Source organism: Mustela putorius, unplaced genomic scaffold, assembly GCF_011764305.1.
Source record: "Mustela putorius furo isolate JIRA1106 unplaced genomic scaffold, ASM1176430v1.1 tig00003834_pilon_pilon_pilon, whole genome shotgun sequence".
In the NCBI taxonomy this organism is placed as follows: domain Eukaryota; kingdom Metazoa; phylum Chordata; class Mammalia; order Carnivora; family Mustelidae; genus Mustela; species Mustela putorius.
In genome coordinates this window covers 31,778,695-31,799,980 of record NW_025421987.1, presented here as the reverse complement: position 1 = coordinate 31,799,980, position 21,286 = coordinate 31,778,695, and the positions used below count along the sequence as shown (strand labels likewise).

The following is a 21,286-nucleotide window of genomic DNA, read 5'->3' as shown; positions in this document are numbered from 1 at the left end:
GAGTAGTTGTTTAAAAAAAAAAATCTCATATATTTGATTTTCTGTTTTATATAATTTCATTTTTTGCTGTGTTTTATGTTGTTTCTTTTGCCTATATAATTTAATTTTTGGATTTAGCCATAAGTCTTTGTACCTCAATAAATATAGATTGATTTAATGTTTTAGACTAAGACCTAGAAAATAATTGGCTTCCATAAGGGCTTTTTTATATTTCTTTATCTGTAACAGAGGCTGGGGGGGTTGAAAATGGATCTTTGGACAAATTTCCAGTTTTGAGTATTTGAAGGAGTAACAGGATATTTTGATCAAGTCATTTTTTAACTGCTATTTAATACAGTCAGTACTGAAGTCAATATTATTGTTAGGGTTTAGAAAGCAAACAATTAAATTTTCAAACCTTTTTAAGACTTTGCTGTTGAGTATATAATTGACAACCTTACCCCATTCCTGAGCCATCTCAGTCCTTGATCTGCCCAACCCAGAATAGTCTCCTGAGACCACTGCTGCTGTTGAACTCATTACTTAGTAATTAAATATAAGGATTTTCACATTTTGTAAGTTATATTAATTGTTCTGCAGACTTAACAGTGTCTTTTTATAAATGACTTTCAATAAGATACTCTGGTAGAAGAGAGAACTATGTTTGCAAGTGTATTTCACATCAATCAATAGGAACTGTTTCCAAGAAACTGACTCAGTGCCTGACTGACAGATGGGACTGTTATGATTGGTTTTACCTGATACCCATTCAGTATCTCAGGGTAAATAGAAGGAAATTGTGTTTGCCACCCCTTTGGGTTGACTTATGACTTTGAGGTGGTGGTATGGTTCGCATCGGTACAGAGAAGCTAAAAACTTTGTATTTCTCCCTAAAGAGACCAGAATTTTAGGCTGAAGCAAACTCCCAGTACTCTTTGGCCCCACACATGGCCTATGTCTTAGGCCTCTACTCTTGGGGCCTCAGTCTGGGAGCAAGGACATACATATGTCCCTATGGCAGGACTTGGCAGCTTTAACTTGATATTTGCATAGTATTTGGAAGTTAAGTAGGTTAAAAGTCAGAAGGTCCCATTAGTTTGGCAAAATCTTTGCTCACTAAAGATTATTGTTGAAAGCATCATACAGAGTAGCTGTTTACCTTGTAGCCCAGAGTAAGAGAGTATGGCTGAATATAAAACAAACAGATTTTATTTTACTTTTTGTATACTTCTTGAAAGGAACCTATGTTCTACAATTTCAGGGACAATACTATACATTTTATATAGTAAAGTTTGTGAACTCTTTGCAATAAATAAGTAAGTTGTGTGCCAAAGACCCAAGAGAGTTTCCCTGTTGCCGGGGCTGTGTTATGAATCCTTTGTCCCTCCAATCACCACAGCTTTTCTGTATATTACTGTGCATTCTCCAAATAATACAGTTCTTCTTGCCAGCAGCTAATCAGTTCCTTGATTCACTTCGTGATTTTTTGTATTGGTCTAATGGACTTAGGTAAAGATGTGCCCAATCATAGTGTAAATTGTCAACATTCACTTTTTTTTTTCTTTATTAGTGTGAAATACTTCTCAGTTTTACTTTTAGAAATTGAGGAAGTGCATAAATTGCCAAGCACTGACAACTTAGTCTTTGAGTAAAGTTTCAAAAGAAGGTCATCAAGAAGTAGTGAAGTAGGAACCAAAAAATAACAAATACAAAAATACTCAGAAGGTTGAAATAATGCTCAAATTTCATCAGGCTCCTGCTACTAGCAAATAATGTGATTATTTTAATCTGATCAAAAATTTTGCATATAGGTTAATGAAAAATGTTCAAAAGCATTATTTCAACATTATTTTTTAATTCTTCCCACACAAGACATGTTGCAATTATAAATATTCTGATACATTTTGTATATGTCCCTGTAAACTCTTACCTCATTGTATTTGTACTGTAAACATTACATATTTACCTTTTTCTCTTCAAGAACCTAATTTGGAATCCCTTTCTTCTAGCGTGCTACTGGCCTCCTCCGTGGTAGGTACTAAGTAAGTGTTTATGGACTGTATGCTAGGTAGTGTAAAGAGTAGACTTAAGATTACATTAAAAAGATGTTAAATAGATAAATTGGATAAATTGTTGATATAATAGATCAAATGTCTTAGTTCTGTTCATTTTTCTTTTGAGAAAATACCTATATTTTTTCAAATACCTTTGATTATGCCCAAGATCTGAGAATAAGTTCTAAGAATTTTAAACCTAAGATCCATTTGTTCCATTCAGTAGCTGCTGGATGATTACCTTCAACTTTTCACATTTTGATTTTGTCCACTTATTTTTGAGGCACATTATACTGTTTCCACTTGCAATAATACTGGCACTAAGCTAGAGGCAGTAAAACTGTGAGTTTCTCTTTATTACGTTTTTACACCAAGAAGCATTGCATGGTGATCCCTGGTTCATGTTTTCGCTACCCTGAAGAAAACTGTTCGTGGGCCAAGGTTTGCAAATTGCAAAGTGCTATTCAACACTTGTTCTATCTCAGTGGGATCTTAGAAGTTAAAGGAAGCATCAATTTTTGAACATTTCCACTTTGGGTTAACCTGAATATTTCTACCTTCACATATAGATTTCACAAAGTGGTGCTTCCTGCCAACCAGCAGATCTGTTTTGGCTGTTTTTATATAATATGGATAGCAGTGTTTGACAATCATTTAAGCATGTTATTGCAAAATGCCTGTTACTTAATAAAAACAAAATTCTTATAATTTACAACGTTAATCCGGTTAAAATACAGTTGACAAACCACAGATACTCTAAAAGCCTCACATCGGGACCTCTGTAAGCTGCTCACAGGACTTCACCTAAAAGATGGTGAATATGAGAAGTAAAAAAACAGTTAGTGAACATTTCCATAGTTCTGCAGGATATTGTCAAAGATTGTATCTAAACTTGTAGATGCACTGGGAAATGTATGACTGTGAAGTCTGGACATGACTCCACAGAGCAGTATGTCTCTATTTTTCAGTGTTCTCTTTATTCAAACTGGTACAGAGCTAGAGTTCATATGTTCTGACTTAAAACCATTCTTTTTTTTTTTTTTAAGATTTTATTTATTTATTTGACAGAGATCACAAGTAGGCAGAGGGGCAGGCAGAGAGAGAGGTGGGGAATCAGGCTCCCTGCTGAGTGGAGAGCCCAGAGCAGAGCTCAATCCCAGGACCCTGAAATCATGACCTGAACCAAAGGCAGAGGCTTTAACCCACTGAGCCACCCAGGCACCCTGTTTTAAATCCATTCTTTTTGTTTTATATGCTTGTTTACTTTTTTCTATTAGAGGACAGGTTGTTTTCAAACTTAATTAGGCATAGAGATGTGGAAGCAGACATGGATTGTTTTATCCATCATTCTGCAACATCTCAAATCCATATACTTATCCATATATTTAGGAAACATTCCTGGGCAGCTGCTGTGTCCCAGGTTCTGTATTAATCTCTGAGCTAGAAAGAACACAAGACCCAGGCCTGACCCTCCAGAAGGTAAAATTAAATCTGAAAGTTTTATAAAGGGGCATGGTATTAATAGTCATTACTTGAAATGAACATCCTGTTATCCTTCAAATTTAATTATAGATTCGAGACATCTTTTGTTACTTTTTGCTACTTTGGATGGGCATGCTTATTGGAAAAGGATTTTAAAGGTTGCGTGCCTGCCAAGAAGCTCTGATAAATCAGTCAGAGTCCAATAGGAAAGAAATATTAAACCCTGACCATAAAACATTATGTGTTCAGCCAGGGTGCATTTTTAGCAAGTTATTCTTCACCAACTTTTTCTTCCATTTGTTGCCCTACTTTGGTTTAATTGAATTCATTGGAAACTGAAATTTTATGTAATTAACGGAAACCCTCAGAAATGCATGGTCGCCGTGTCAGTTAGCTGTTTCAGGCGGCGAGTAGTTACCCTTTCATTTCTGTCCTAATGGCCCATTAGTCATGCCTCTGAAGAGGTGTCACATACTTTTTTCTCCTTCTGAAACATCTGTGTTATTTAATAAATTGAATAAGCAAGCCAGAGTTTGCACAGCATACTAAGTAAGTTGAATAATCACCTCTCTGGAGACCTTCTTTGAAGCAGTATCACTCTGGGTGCAGCAATAAAACTCACAGCTTTCTTTCACCTCCTCGCTATTCCACAAAACATTTTTCTTAAAAAAAACATTTTTCCTTCTGCATCCAGAACTCCTCCACATCTTTTTGTAGTAGCATATTGCCCAGCCCTGATGGTTCAGGCTCACCGCATGAGGTGTGAAGTGAGGGATGTTTCCATACTGTGGTCCCCAACTCCTCCCCGACCCGAGGAACCTAGAACATGGCTTCTGAGCTTACGGATGGCACAAATTTTAGACTATCTTCTTCACATCTTCTTTTCAATAGAAATGGATATACATATATCAATTGGATATGCAGCCTTGTTTTGAATTGCTGCCAAGGACTTTAATTCAATTAGAAGTAAAATTACTTTCTTCCTGTGATTATTTCTTCTGCATCGTTTTCCAGATATTTGAAAGGAAAGATACCTGGAATGTTCAAAATAAAATTACACAAAGTCACTGAGCCCTGATTTTAATACAGAATATGATTAAAGAGATTTATGGATGTCCCGTATTTAGAGAGTACTGTTGGGGGAAAAATGTGTAAGAGAGGTGAGAAACCAGCTCAGATGATCACACTGAAGGCACAAAGAATAATCTTTTATTGTATCTTCCCTCAAAAGGAACCAACCTTCACATTTCTAGCCTAAGTGAAAATTTGTAAGGTTATATTTGCCTTTAAGATGGTTATTAATTGGTATTTCTGTACTTGATGACATGTTGTGTCTTTTTGTATAAATGTGATCAAATAAAATGTTGGGAGCTCCTGTTTCACTTTGGGAATAATGTAGGGGCTACCGGAGTCATCCAAAAATGTTACAATTATTTCATGAATGACAGTGATGACAGTAGGAATGAAAAAGAGGAGAAAATAAAATCCCTGTAGAGCGAATGCTTGACTGACAGTATCGTGATGTGCCTGGACAGTAAAAGGTATTGGCATTTGGGAAGGTTTTTTGGTTGGTCCTAACAGAGGCCTTCACTAGGTGTTTTAAAAGTTCACTCCATTAAATAAAGCATCTTTAGAATGCAAATGCATAAACTTCATGCATTAACATTTTAAATTGGACTCTTAGCAACAAACATTTTAAAAGCTCTTACTGTGTAAAAAAAAATATATCCCAAGGGGCACCTGGGTGGCTCAGTTGTTAAGTGACTTCCTCCATCTCAGGGCATGATCGTGAAGTCCCAGGACCAAGTCCCACATCGGGCTCCCTGCTCAGCAGGGAGTTTGCTTCTCCAGCCGACCTCTCTCTTTCATTCTCTCTCTCTCTCAAATAAATAAACAAAATCTTAAAAAAAAAAAAAAAAAAATATATATATATATATATATCAATCACCCAAGGAATACTCTAATTACTAGGACAAGTTATTAGAAGCTGAAACTTTTCAAGTAGAGCAAACGATATATATTGATTATAGTAGTTTATTTAATTTTGAAATATATGCTTTGAACAAAATAGTCACTTTTTTTCATTTTTGAATGATCAGTAGTAGGCAGCTATTTTAAAACTTTAACCTAACTTATGAATCCAATATTGAGGAACCACTAGTTCCTGATGCTATTGTGTAGGATAGTGGTAGGTTAGTGATGGAATGACTAGGCTCATTAGTCCTCCTGAGTGAAATTTCCTGCTCACGACCGCTCAGCTTTGTGACCTCCATCAAATTTTGTTAACTCTCCACTCTCACTGGTAAAATGGGGGTAATAATGGTACCTACCTCATAGGGTTATCTTAGTTAATATATGTATAGTGCTTACAACAGTGCCTGAAATTTTAGTTAGTATTTTTCCTAATGGTAGTAACTGATAGTATCACTTATGAAGCTGTCTCCTATTTCTGATTTTTCTTAATTTATGAACAATGGGGATTCTGTGGTTTTAAAATTGTATTCATTTCATAATAAGTTGGGAATTCTTATGGATTATTTTCAGATGATAAACCTGTTTCCTCAGTTATCTTACTTCTTTGCTTTTGAAATTATATTTATAGTAATTATGCTAAAATTTGCAAGCACTTTGAAAACTTTGAATTATCTTACCTTAATCTGTGAAATATCCCTTAAGCTGTACATTCTGTCTTATTCCCACAAATAAGATGAAATGGCTTATATAGTGTCCCACAGCAGTAATTGGTAGGTGTGGGATTCTAATTCATGTGTCCTGATTTGGAATGACTGTGCTGTTTCTCAGATTTATTGTTTTCATGTAAAAAAAACAGATTAAAACTAGAAGAGTCTAGATTCACCAACATCTTCTTTTCATTGCTCCTCATGAAAGAGCCCCAAAACCAACCATCTCTTTCACTCTGGGTCTATTTATTCTACTATTAACTATCCTCACCTGTTCTTTTAACAAGAAGTTATTGAATTTCTGTAGGAAATATTGTGCTCTGAAAATGCTTAGTGTTGACCCAATTTATGCTCAGTATATGTATGTATTTTTCCAGTTATTTCCTTATTTATAGCTGTTCCATGCTTTACCGAAATGATTTATGGGAACTTCAAATCTATGCGAAATATAGCAAAGTAATATAAATTAGAAGTTACTGATACAGAAAGCACATATATACACACACAGTAAAAAATATAAAATGCACTGCAAAATGAGACTCGGAAAGTCCTAGTTATTTTTCAGGGTTCTCTGTATATTGAATATATGGGAAGCCATGAAGTGATTAACCTTAAATTAAAATGTGACTTTTAGTAACCATCCTGAGAGCAAATAAGCTGGACTATATATAATGTGTATCTTAAAAAAAAAAAAAAAAAAACTGAAGAAGGTATTTAAGAGGTAGTATCCATCTGAACAGTATTTAAGCAGCAAGAATATAGAAGCTGACCAATACATAATAATGATGGTGATGAGATGATACTGGTATTTATTTGGATTTTTACCTAGGGTGTGACTAGGGACTGGGCAATTTTGGAACCTGAAGATTTTTTTTTTTTCTATTTTTCTGTCAAGTGTTAATTGGTTCTCAGGTTGCCTAAAGTTATATTTATATTTAATATTGTTAACTTAGTATTAATGGTTGTCATAGGAGTCTGAATTATTTTGTCATAAGCATATTACATTGTTAAGTTTCAGATGAGTGTAGCATTCACTGACCACTTCTGTGTCTTTGGTTTGGAAGTGTTTCTTATTTGAGGAAGTAAAATCTTCAGAGTCAGTTAGCACGGATGGAGTCCCAAGTACTTCCTCTTAACGTTCTCAGGATATGAATATGTTGAGGACTAGAAATTATTTATTGGTCTTTCTTCTTAACATATGTTCCTTGATCTTGTGTTAAGTATATGTTGACAGAAACATTATTTTAATTATTTAGGCACAATCCTGATGAGTTATATGTCTGTTGAAGACATTCTTCATGTGTATTCAATCAACCATCTGACAGAAACTAGAGCAGAGGACCAAAGTGACATTTGAGAATTTATGGTTAAACTTAATTTGCATGTGGCAGTAGTCAGTTTACAGAGACAGAGTGATGGGTGAAGTCATACATTAAAGAGACAGATTCAGCGTGATCCGTGTCTGCAAATCAAAGTGGGTGTACATTGCAGCTCAGGCTTTTGGGGGGATTTTTGTTGTTGTTAATTTAGTGGGTCATTTGAACTTTCAAAAGACACAAAGCTAAACAGATAATACGCTTTCTGATACATAATCCTAAAACAACTCTAATATACACCAGTAATGTGGGTAGTATTAAACTGTCAGATGGCAGACAGGGAGAAAAACTAATTTCAGTTATAGATGAACTATTCCTACTCCTTTCCTTAGTGCCATCAAGATGCTATTATTGCCCTTTCCCTCTCCCCTTTTCCAGACTCCTCTTGTCAGTTACCTTCTCTCGGAAAATGGATGACCTAAACTGGAGGTCATCCTTAACCAAAAAAACAAACAAACAAAAACAAAACAAAAAAAAAAAAAAAAAAACAACAAAAGAAAAACCATGCAGATTGGCCTTGGAGGTTCTAAGAGAAGCTTTTGTAGCTAAATATTGTGGCATAAACATCCCAGGCACTGTGCTACAAATATAGCGACTTTAATGTTTTAGTTCAAGGGGACTAATTTGTAGTCACGGTAATTATACTTTAGTTAGGTCTTAAAAGATTTTCTATTTTTAGATAAACATACTAAGACACTTATGGATGAATTTATGTAATGTGTAGCATGTGCTTCAAAATAATCCAATGGTGGAGGGAGCAAGTGAAGGTATCAATGAAGCCAGATTGGACAAGAATTGATCATTGTTAAAGTTGGATAATTGTTAAAGTTTAACAATTTAACAAATTGTTAAAATTGTTAAAGTTGGAAGATTCACTAGACTTTGCTGTCTGTGTTTCTGCACAAGTTTGAAGTTTTCTGTAATTTTTAAAAAATGTATGAATAAATGATTTATCTATTTAGGGCTCAGAGTACTGCTTTCCAACCTTTGTGCATTGAAGACACACAGGGAACATCAGCCCTTTACCATCTTGCTCTTAGATATACTGTCTTTTTGAAATTATTTTACATAGATTTGTAAGAAAATCCTATCACAGGCACAGAATATGGATCCCTTCTGACTTTAATAATAAGGGGATTTTATCTAGATGATAACATACTTCAACTATGCACTTGGCATTTAATGTTCTTGTCATCAAAAGACAGGAGAAAGAGATTTAGCTTTCCTTAAATATTTACTCCTTTGTTAGGAAATGTTAATGTCCTATAAAAGAATTAAGTCTTAGCTTTATCATCTGTAAAATGATAGAGCAAAATTTTTAAGTTGCCTTGAAGCCCACCAGGTTAAGCACATATAGCAGTAAACATCAAAGGGTTTTGTATCAGCCTGCCTGTATTTCTACACCACTTAGTTTACCTACTTTTACTCTCCCAGCTTTCCTTCCCAAATTATCTAACAGTGGATGAATAAGGAAATGTTATGTTTTCTTTTCATTGACTAGTGCAAAGAGCATTTGTTTTTCTTTTTTTGACAATATGTGTGGCAAAGGGAGATGTTTACTTCGTTAGTCACCAAAGTGATTAATTAGAATTGATTGCCTAATCAGGCTAGGCAACCTGAGAACCGATTAATACTTGACAGAAAAACAGAAAAAAAAAAAAATCTTCAGGTTCCAAAATTGCTCAGCCCCCAGTCACATGCTAGGTAAGAATCCAAATAAATACCAGTATTATCTCATCACCGTCATCATCATGTATTGGTCTGCTTCTGTATTCTTACATTTTAATCAGAATGATGTTTGGAAAAGAATAACCCACGGACCACAGGATCTGCCAGATGTGGATGCCCAGCAATTGTTTAGTAAGAGGAGAGCAAAAATATTATTCCACTGGTGGTCAGAGCGTCAGTGTGGGGCATGCAAATAACCAGTTTCCCGTCATACCAAGTGGGTGGGGCAGTTGAGTCCAGCACTGGATGGTTTCTTTAAGGGTGTTAGCTCTCTTCACATCCCTAGTTTCTTCTCTAAAATGGTGCCAATTCATGTCATTTTTGCCTTAAAGTGATTCTATGGTTTTTCCTATTTTTTTTTAAATAACACACTACTAAACTCAGGGTAAAATGCAGAAACAGCAAAGTGGTGGTATCATTCTCCTTCGAGCTCTAGAAGGCAGCATTATGGGCAGGATGAGGAAACTTGTTGTATTTCCCTGCCAACTGTGAATTAATTCAGTTAGTTTTGAGAAATGGAATTGGGAGATTTTGAACAAAATCTTCAATAATTACTAATAAACAAGTTTCCGGCACTAAACTATTGGCACGAATCTCTAGATCCTAGAAGTATCTAGTCTGAAAGCATGATGAGGGGTAAAATTTAATATTTCACCTGGTATTCTATTTCCAAATGAACTATGTCAGAATGACGGGCTTTCAGGACAGTTGATGACTCCTGGATGTCAGTTTGCTTTATTTTTTCCCACCGATTATAAATCAAGATTTTTTTAAAAACCTAGGCAATTCATAGGAAGTTTTCCAGAATAGCTTATTTAATTAATAGTAGTACTTTATTTGTAATGAATTTGTACAAAATGTCCTTTTTTAAATGTATTTTTGTTAAGATTTTATTTATTTATTTATTTATGTGAGAGAGAGAGAGAGAGAGAAAGCTGAGGTAGAGGGAGAAGCAGGCTCCTCACTGAGCAGGGAGCTCAATGTGGGGCTTAATCCCAGGACCCTGGGATCATTACCGGACTGAGCCAAAGGCAGACGCTCAACAGACTGAGCCACGCAGGTGCCCCCAAAATGTCTTTTACGGAATGTTTAATTAGCACTGGAGCCTTTTGGTAAAGAGGGAAATGATTCAATTTCTAGTTTTCTATAAGAGTCTCAAGTTTTGATACATTACAATTGTAAGTGAACATTCAGGAAAATAAAGTTGGGCCCCTTTTCTTTGGCACATCAAACTTTTTTTTTTTTTAAGAGAAGTTTTTCTTTGAAAATCTGAGTCTGAACGTCTAAACATTTATCATATATTTTGTTGGCTCCCTGTTCTACTTTATTACTCCTTCAAGACAGATCTTCTTTCACTCTCACTGCCTATCCTAAGACCTCTTGTTTGCAGCTTCTTATAGTTGAAGAACATTGGCATCTCACTGTTTTATTTGAGTAAAGACCAATCACATTTTGTTATTGTTGTTGTTTAGGAGTCAGACGGCCAGGGCTGCCCCTTCTGTCGCTGTGAAATAAAAGGAACGGAGCCCATAATCGTGGACCCCTTTGATCCAAGAGATGAAGGCTCCAGGTGCTGTAGCATCATCGACCCTTTTGGAATGCCTATGCTGGACCTGGATGATGACGATGACCGAGAGGAGTCCCTGATGATGAATCGGTTGGCGAATGTTCGAAAGGTAAAATGATAAAGCACAGGTTTCATCAGGGTGGTGTAGGGACATGAAAAAGGACTGATGCTATCACACATAGGCTATAACTGAGTTGATTTGGGCTTGGGAAAGAAAGATGAAAGAATCAAAAGGAAAGTGAGAACCCAGGTAATGTTGATAGTCTGATGAAATCCTACACAGAAAGAACTAGTATCGACTCTAAGCGCTTCTGCTGGTTTTAAACTTCAAAATGAGAGACAGTGAGAGCTTTCATATAGAATTAAACATAGTCTAAGACTGGCAAGAACAAATCTGTGAAGAAAAAATTAACAAGAATTAAGAAAACAAAAATTAAGACAAAATATAAAAGTTGGAAATGATGAAACTGAATAAAAAGTCTTTGTTGAAGTCTAAAGGAAGTATCTGTTTGAGTTATTTTCTTACCAGGAAAGCCAGTCTTCCATTATGTGACTGAGAAGTCACATAAGATTTACCTTTGTGAATTTCTCATAGTGTGCTTTGCTTATCAAAATTACTGACTCAGAAAATTGACTTTGTCAATTTACTGAGAATGGATGCTACTGCCCAGTTGGAGTAGCTGAGCTCACAAAAGACTAGTCAATGAGCTAGAATGCCAACTGAATAATTTGCAAGCCAGAAACGTAATGATTAAGAAAGCTGGACTCTTAGGTATCAGGTTATTCTCTGCACAGAAAGATATATGAAATTTGGATTACACTCAGAAGTTCTGTGTTCTCAAAATCAGAGAAATGGCAATGCGTGGTATGAAAGGATCTGCAAATAGAGTGTGAAGGTGCCCCGGCCCAGCCCTCCTCCTGACTCATGGCAGACAGGGCTAATCAATCATGGCTCTCATCCCCGCTGAGGTCACAGCCTTATAGAACCTCCACAGTAATTCATTAGGACTTGGCAGGTGACATGAGACCTATTTGCCATCTAGGTGGAATGATAATAACATGTAATGGCATCAGATCGTTTGCATCTGTCTTTGTAGTGGGAAAATCTTTGGTGCAGGAAACAGAGGAAGCATTTATTTGGGTTACTGCTTCTTGAAGATACCAAAATTCATTGCTTGGGTTCCTGTATTTTCTGTATTCCAGTGTTCCGTGTTCAACAAAGACGTGTATACCCTTGGTATTTTTTACACGTGCAGATATGTCACCATCACCAACATGGCTACTCTGACATTTTCAGTCTGAGATTATTTCTACTCTTCAGCTCATTTTTCATAAAAGTCATAATTTAACTCCCAGAGAAACTACTCTTGATTCTACCCTTTAATCCTGACAACTTAGTTTTGAAGCATGTAATTCCTTTGACCCAAGAGATGGAAGAAAGGAAGTAGTTGTTCCTCAGTATCTTTTCTATGAGCAAAACTTTTTTACATACTTGAATCCTCTGAATAATTTACAGAGGTAAATGTTCCTCTCATGTTTCAGATAAGGAAGTGAGGTGCAGACTACACATGCCACTTGACTGCGTTAGTAGGTTGTAGAGACCAGAGACTAACTTACATTTTCTGGATAACAATCCAGCGATATATCCCAAACCATGTGTGTCGTTCTCTATCATGCTGAGTCATGAAATGGTTTCTACTAAGTCAGAGTACAGGATGTATGCTTGAATAGTCCTCATACAATATTAATTTTAATTAATAGTGGTGGGGCACCTGGGTGGCTCAGTGGGTTAAAGCCTCTGCCTTTGGCTCAGGTCATGATCCCAGAGTGCTGGGATCGAGCCCCACATCAGGCTCTCTGCTCAACGGAGAACCTGCTTCCTCCTCTCTCTCTCTGCTTGCCTCTCTGCCTACTTGTGATTTCTGTCTGTCAAATAAATAAATAAAATCTTTTTTAAAAATTTTAATAATAGTAGTAATAAAATAGTAACATTGATGATTTCAGGGACAGGGCACTGTTCTGGGTTCTTAAATCCTTAATCTCATTTGATTATTTCACCAATCCAATGAAGAAGCTAGTGTTACTGTCCTATTTTACGATGATTGAAACTGAGGAAGAAAGGGGTGAAATCGCTTGCCTAGATAGTAAATAGTACTATACTATTTACTAAGATCCCAGTAGTACTCTAGAGCAGAACCAATACTTTATGCCAGACCTTCTTAACTTCAAAACTCCAGTTATGAGCCATCACCCAGTGTGCCTCTTTTGCCCTCTTTGGATCATGTCATATACATTATACTTGATAGAGTGTATCTCTATCCTCTGAAGGTCTTTTCAGTTCTATAATATAATGTATATCATGAATAATGACTGACCCTCCCCAATACAATTTTAACCAGAAGTTAAAAATAATTTGATCTGGTGATAAAAACATAAAACTCTAAAAATGTTTATGCCTTATAAAATATTTATACCCACACCTACCTAATGGGTCACCAAAAACCCAAGCACATTCACTTAAGACCTACCAATTAATAATATGATGACTATTAAAACTGTTTTTTGGTATACTAGCCATATGTGGCTGATTTAAATGTAAATTTAAAATAATTAAAGTTTAATAAAATGTTCCTCCGTCCCCTTGAACATATTTTCAATGCTCAATAGCCACTCATGTCTAGTGACTACCATATTGACCTGTACAGATAAAGACTATTTTCTGTGGGCATTATTGATATAATAAAAACATCTATTCTCCAATAGATAATTCTGTTGAGCAGAGCTTTCTTAGATCATCCCTGTAGGTTCTTATTGGAAGAAGCTAGGTCTTGATGCAAAGACCTTTCCTTTTAATTTGATAACCTAATGGTCTTAGCTTGGCCTGGATATTTGACAGTGATCTAGGACTGGAATCAGCAAGCTACAGCCCATTATTCTTGGTTTGTTTTTATTGAGCTAAGAATGATTTTACATTTTATACAGCTATATATTTAAATGAGTTTATAAGTACCTACATAATTTACTTGTTTTTGTTTGTTTGTTTGTTTTTTGCATCTTGACTTAGCTTGCAAAGCCTCAAATATTTACTATCTAGCCCCTTAAAAAAGATTGCAAGCCCCAGGTCTAGGACACAGCAAGCATATAAAGAATGTTTCTTGAGTGCATGGATAATAGGGAATGACAGAAAAGTCTTTAAGAAATAAACAGCAGCTCAAGTAGTTCACCTGACCTAGGAGGTAATGTTTCCTAGCTAGGAAAAAGGCATTTCACTTTTCTTTACTAAATGGATTTTCTTCTTGCAGTGATTGATGTCAGAGAAGGAGAGCGGGGTCTTAAGAGGAATTCTTTCAAGAACTCTATCCTTTAACAGTTTGCAGGGAGCAGTTGCTGCCCTCCAGTTTAGGGAAAGTTGCCGTCTTGGTCTGTTTCCCACTGAACTATGCTGTAGCTTGAGCCCTGCTTCAGTATTCCAAAGGGAGTGACTGGTGACATAAGACGTGCAGCAGAATGTTCAGGGCGACCCTCGTGGTGTCCCCATCTCTTCTCACCCACTCGCAAGACTGGGCATGTTTTGTTCTCCCTGGCACACTGGGAAGCTTTCTGTCAAGGGAGCTGAGGTTTTTACACTGATGTTCTTTTTAGTTTACCAAAAGAAGAATGGTGGTCTCAGACATTCATTGTTCCAGAAGTCCCCCTTCAGTGGCTTCGTTGGCAGTCCACTGTGTCATTTCATAAAGCGCCACTGCAGATTTCTCTCCTTCCTTCTGGCAGTTGTTAGATCTTAGAGAAATTTAAACAACTCATAATTATTTGTTTTTAAGTTGAAGAGTCCTATTTCAACTAAGTGTCTTCATGTGTACTTATCTGCTTCTAGTCAATTAAACAGATTGTAAATTTTATATTTCATAAATTCCTGCCACTTAACTTTCAGTAAAATCTCAATTTTAGTGTAGATGCAAGCATCAATTCTTCGTCATTGGGAAAAACATTGCTATGACATCATGTTCTCATAGCACTTTATATGTACTTCTGTCTAAGGAGTTACACGAGAGTGTTTTGTTTTATTTAGAGGACCACCTTCTCCATTGGTTTGTTCATTCTTAAGGCTGGTGTCAGTATCTTCTTTCTTTGTGTTTGCTGGTATGTCAACACATACAGTACATATTAAATGAAATAGTAAATGGACATGCATGCTTATATGTTCTTTGAAATGAATGACCTGATCTTACACATCTTTCTTTATTCCAAACTGAAGGCTGAATGTGAATGTACAAAATATCAAATTATAGATTCTATTCAGTTCTAACAACTGAGGTTATAACAAATATCACACTGTCATTTTGACACAATAACTCTTCTACCTGAATCTTCTTCCTATCTGTTTTTTCATTCTGTTGTCTCATTCACTCATTCACTAACTCATTCATTCATTCGTTTTAAAAATATTTCATCCTTCCAACTCCCTGAATGACTGTAAGTCATTGTCCAGTAGAATGATTCAGTTTTCTTCTGTCTGCTATTTCAAATACCCATCTTTCTCCTGTTTATGAGCAGGGTTACAACTATATTATGAACTAATTCTTGCCTGTCTTAAACATATTGCATTTTTAAAATTAGTAATGCTTCTATCATAGCATGGAGGACTGAGCTGTTTGTATATTCCTGTTACCATGGTAATATCCTGTAGCTGGAGTTTATAAATACTTGCATACTGAACATATAGAATATCTTTTATTATTTGTTTTATAAATATAATAATGCTAATGTTACAGAAGCAAACAGAATGGATAAATCTACATGACAGCATATGGGTTACCATCCTAGAAATAGTCTATTTTATGATTTTAACTAGAAGATTTTTAGATTTTGCTTGAAATTGTACCACTGCCTGACTTCTCATGCTGTCAGAATTTCTAGGATAACTGGATCTGAGTGAGTCCTCAGATGAAGTCTAGGGTGTGATTGGTAAGATCATGTCCTTTTCTCTGACTTCAGTTAGATCAGAACAAAGAAAAGGTGTCTGTTGTCAGTCAAAGTTTTGTTTCATTTTGTCAAAGGTTTTAGGAATCTTAACAGTTCCTCAGCAGTTTTATGTTGATAGAACATATTTTTCACCAAATATGTAAAATTACAAACAAAGATTTGCATTCAAAATGAAAATGTTGACAGATTAAACATGTATATGAACTGAGATTGAGATTAATTCCTTAGGTCTTAAGCATTACATTATCTTGAAGCCATACTTAAGCTTCAAGAAGCTTGAATCGCCATGTGAAAAGAAATACAGGTATAATCAGAGATCAAGGGAATTATTCTTTTATCTTTTTTATACATTCCCCTAATGTTGCCAGCATTGGTTAAAATACATATTATTAATTAAAAACTTCATATATTACCTAATTCTTGCTTTTCCCAATGCTAATGTGTGAGGATAGGACCCATGGTATTCCTGATCTCGAGGAAAGAGTTCACGTGCACACATCAGTGTTTTCAGGGAAATGCTGCTGTTTTAATATGACTTGGGTTCCGACCACAGAGGTCCACGTGGGAGTAGTAAAGACAAAACTTGCAAGAAAAGTGAAATACAAAAATAACAATAGATATTCAAATATAGGGCATGCTTCTCAACCACAGGCAGATCTACCTCCTGAAGGTATTCAGAAATATGTGAGGACATTCTGATTTTCACAGTGACTGAGGGCTGGGAGAAACCTGTGGCATTTAGTGGCCTGAGATACAAGACCTCCAGCAAGCCATGGATCAGTCCTACCCAGGAAGAATTATTCTGCTTATGTGCCAGCAGTCTTCACCTCCCCCACTGGGTGATGCAGGTAGCCATGGCTGACACTAGACAAGCCAAAGTCAACAGGTTCCTTTGCCACTTAACTACATTGTTTACTCATTTTCCTAAAGCCCTCCGTGCTAAATAGTAGCTTTTTTTTTTTGTTGTATTTTTGTGGGATTAACCAAGGGAAAATCTGCCTTTGTCCAAGGGCTATATGATGTTTTAGGTGACTGCAAAGATGTTACAGATTGCTTTAAAATAGTTTGAATAATGAGTAGTTTGGGAGAAGCAAGCCCTTGAATTCATACCTGTACCTCTTTTGAGTCAGCGTCCTTATGATAGACTGGAGATGAGATGCTGTGCCTTGCTCTCCTAGCCTTTGCCCTTTTTTTCCTTCCCAGAGATTTATATAGTGCCTGACACACAGTATGCCACTGAGAAGGGGGTTTTTGTTTTGTTTTAACTGAATGATCAGTGGTGACACTGAAGAACAGTGCTCTTAAGGTCCCTGGAGCCCAGCATACTGGGTTTATGTTCTACTTAATAATCGATGTGCCTTGCATTGGTTAGTTAACTCCCTGTGCCTCAGTGACCTTGTCTGTGAAACCCTACTGAGAGTAAAGAGTTAATACATGTAGAGCTGTTGGAACAGAGTTGGTATGTAATAAATGTTAAGTATTAGTTGTAATTAATATTATTTTGTAGATAGTTATTTAAGAGGAGATACTGCTCTGTTTCTGAGAATTAAATATCAGTATTTTTGAGATGTCTATGGAAAGTTTTTTTTCTTTTAGATATTGTTAGCTATCGTCATTTGGAAAGAACTGGACACCAAAACTGTGTTGGTTTGGCAAGCGGTTGGTTGTGTTTCTTTGCTATGTTAATATCTACATAGTTTTAATTTTATGACATGGCTATAGTCAAATAATTTATCATAAAATCATCCTTTAGGTTTAAAACTCAAAGAAAATGCAAAGTTGCCAACATGTCAGCTGAAATCCTGTTTTAAACACTAAATAATTTAGACAAGCTTACAATAGTCTTGTTTTTCACATAGGCAAATTGAAATAATTAAGTAGTCTCTAAAGTACAGTGAAGAGCTACAGTAACTAAACAGTAATTGTTTGTTGTTCAAACCAGTTATACCTGGTATTTTGTGAACCAGTATGGGTTTCACATGAGGGCATTTTTCAGTGACTGAAGTTTATTCCTTTAATCCCCAGAATGTTCTTGTTTCTCAGCCATTTTTATGGAAATATTTCTGAATTATATGTCACCCTTCCTGACTTTTCAAAATTGGTTATGCGGCTGAGTGAATCAAAGGGCATAAGAAGCCACTACAATCAGCCTGACATACTTCTTGAAGCTTACATTTGCTATGAGATTTCAGGGGAGGTTTCTCGAAGAGAGGGGAGCCATACATTTAAATTAAAATCGCATATAATATTTGGCTCAGGATGTAAAAATCATGTAGATGTTTAAAGTAAAATAGACACTTCAAAGAAATTTCAGGGCTGTAGATGCTGGTCACAAGCCAGGGGATTAGGTCCTCCTAAGGTACTTCAGGGGGGAGGTGTATAGCTCAGTGTAGTTAACAGTGTTTAACGTTTTAATGGAGCAGTGTCTCTGGGGTTATTCCACTTGCGAGGCTGTTTGCCCTTCTTTAAAGTACAATTTTATCCACCAGCTCCCTGTCAAACCTTAGGGAAGGCAACTCTTCATCCACTCAGTAGCTCCTCAAGTTTAAGTTTGTAACCCTTTATCTGTTCTTCACTGCTTCTAATTTGTAATATCTGAAAATTTCTGGAAGTTGTTAGTGGAATGTAAATAGTAATAATAATTTAAAATATTGCATCTCATTTTATACACAAATATTCGTATGCTTAGTGAGGTAACAAGGTGCCTTACATTATGCTCTTCTAGGAAAAAATGCAGCAGAAATTTTCCCCCTCTTTTGAGGACTTTGTTTAGGGCTGGTTGTTTTTTTGTTTTGTTTCATTTCTGTATTTTAAGACTTTAAGAGTAGTTTTAGATTCACAGCAAAAGTGAGGGGAACGTACAGATTTCTCACATACCCCCACCCCCATCCCCATACATGTGTAGTAGCTTTCCCCATGAACAACTTTCCCCATCAGAGGGGCACATTTGTTACAACTGATGAACCTACATTGATTGCCACCCAGAGTCCATGGTTTCCATTAGGATTCACTTTTGGCTCTGGGTTTGGAGAAATGTATAATGACACAGATCCTCTAAAATAGTATCATGCAGAGTATTTTCACTGCCCTAAAAATCCTCGGTGCTCCACCTTTTCTAGAATGTCATATAGTTGGAATCATATACTACGTACCTTCTCAGATTGGTTTCCTTCATGGTGTGATGCGCATTTAAAGTAGGTTTAGTTTTCTAAGACCACCAAAGTGTCATCCAAAGTGGCTGTATCATTTTATATTCACACCAGCAATGAATAGGAGTTCCTGTTGCTCCACATCCTCTCCAGCATTTAGTGTTGTCAGTGTTCTTCATTTGGGCCATGGAAGAAGTGAATAGTGGTATCTCATTGTTTTAATTTACATTTCCCTGATGGTATATGATAAGGAGCGGGATCTTTTTATATCTGCTTATTTGGCATCAGTATATCTTTGGCAAAGTATCTGTGAGGGTATTTGGCCCATTTTTAATTCAGTCATTTTCTTATTGTTGGGTTTTAACAGTTTTTTGGTGTATTGGGGATAACGGTCCTTTACAGATGTGTCTTTTCCATTTATTGTAGCTTCTCTTTTTATTCTCTTGATGGTTTCTTTTACATAGCAGAAATTTTTAATTTTAGTGATGTCTAACTTAACCACTTTTTTCTCTCATGGATCATGCCTTTGGTGTTGTATCCAAAAAGTGATCACCAAACCCAAGGTCGTCTTTATTTCTCCTATTTATCTTCTAGGGGTTTTATTAACTGTTGTGAAGGCACAAAGTCTGTATCCAAAAAAAAAAAAAAAATTTTTTTTTTGCATGTGGATGTGCACTTGATTTAGCACCATTTGTTGAAAAGACTGTCTGCTTCACTGTATTACCTTTGCTCTTTTGTCACAGATTAGTTGACTCTTTTTATATGGGTCCATTTCTGGACTCTTCATTATAGTTCATTGAAATATTTGGCTCTCCTTTTGACCATTCTACAGAGCCTTGATTACTGTAGCCTTGTAGTAGATGTTGAGGTCAGGTAGTGTCAGTCCTCTTTGTTCTTCAATATCATGTTGGTTTATTTGTGGTCTTTTGTCTTGGTGCAAACTTTAGAAATTTGATGATACAAAAATATAACTTGCCAGGATTTTGATTGGAATTGCATTGAATCTGTAAATCAAATTAGGAGGACTTTTTTACTCTCAGCTTCTCCCTAAATTCCTACATATTAAAGCTTCTGGAAGTGGAGCATCACATTCCTCATGTAAGTTTTTTTATTATCTAAAAACAGTAGTGCAGGTATTCCAGAATAGATAACATAAGCCATACTTGCCTATGAATCAGTGCATGTGTGTGTGATAAATATTTTTATAATGGATACCCTCAGAAAAATATTCAGTATAGGCTGTTCTTTAAAAGACTCTAGGTTTTATGTTCACAAATTAACATGAGAAAAGAATCAAGAGGATAGTTAGCAGCAAGGAAACTATACTTAAAATGTTATATTTTAATGATAAAAGTTTCCGTAGTGTCCTTTATTAATTTTTCTGCATTTAGAGAAAAATGTTGACCTTCTAAGAGTCCTTCTCATCATCCTTATAATATGTGGATCTACCTTGTTCAGATATGAAAATTCATTAAGTAAAAATCTTGTTAGAAATATTATAAAATTGACTTTGATTATCTCTGGGATTGTCAGTACTCTCATCTTATTAGTAATTGGAGAGGTTTTCTCTTGTCCTATTTTTAATAATAGCCTGGCTGGGTTTGAGGTTTCTTACCAAATGTTTTGCCATTTCCATAATAATGGATCTTATTAAAGGTTTTATAAAGTTGCTTTTTAAAAAGGTATGGATAAAATGAAGAGTGACTAAAATAGAATGAATCCCCGATTATTATTGGTAATTGCTGAGCGTGCTGAGATGGGCTTTTGACTACTTCACTTCTTGGGCCTTTTCTCTCAGGATTTTCTGTTAAAATTGCAAATTTGGATTTCCCTATTCATTATGGTGGTCATTAGCATCCTTATTCTGAGTGCTAAAGAATTCTATAAAGTTTGTCAGAGAAATAAAGAATAGTATTTATTCATTTCAGGAAGCAAAGGGCTAGGAAGAATTGGTAAGTATATAGACATAAAAGAATCAGATGTGGTCTTTAAATTTCTAGAGCACCAGGATTCCAATTTGTTAAAGACATACTTATCACTACCGGTATTTAAGAACTTAGGAGAAATTGTTAGACAAATATGCTGGTATGATGGTAATACAGGCAGGAGTTAAGGTACTCGGCTTTTGCATTTTGAAAGGAGCTGAAATGAAAAAAGATAATTTATTCTAAAAGTTCTGAAAGCAAGTGTAATAGTAGAAAAAAGTGAGAATTACCCAAGATCAAGATAAAGGAATGGAATTATAAAAATCAACCATTCTGTAATGTGAAAGTGTGCTTCCATCTTC

At 35.8% G+C, this 21,286-nt stretch overlaps 1 protein-coding gene across 10 annotated transcripts in view; it reads left to right on the top strand.

The window, feature by feature from the left end:
- The window catches only part of CBLB (Cbl proto-oncogene B), a 221,860-nt gene that overhangs the window by 128,767 nt on the left and 71,807 nt on the right, over positions 1–21,286 (top strand). For all 10 annotated transcript variants that reach the window (XR_006609071.1, XM_004769108.3, XM_045088294.1 and 7 more), the window contains exon 10: positions 10,773–10,976. Coding sequence is in view for 9 of the 10 variants with exons in the window: in XM_004769108.3 (XP_004769165.1) it covers positions 10,773–10,976 (204 nt within the window). In the remaining variant the exon portion in view is untranslated. The remainder of the gene's footprint in view (positions 1–10,772; positions 10,977–21,286) is intronic.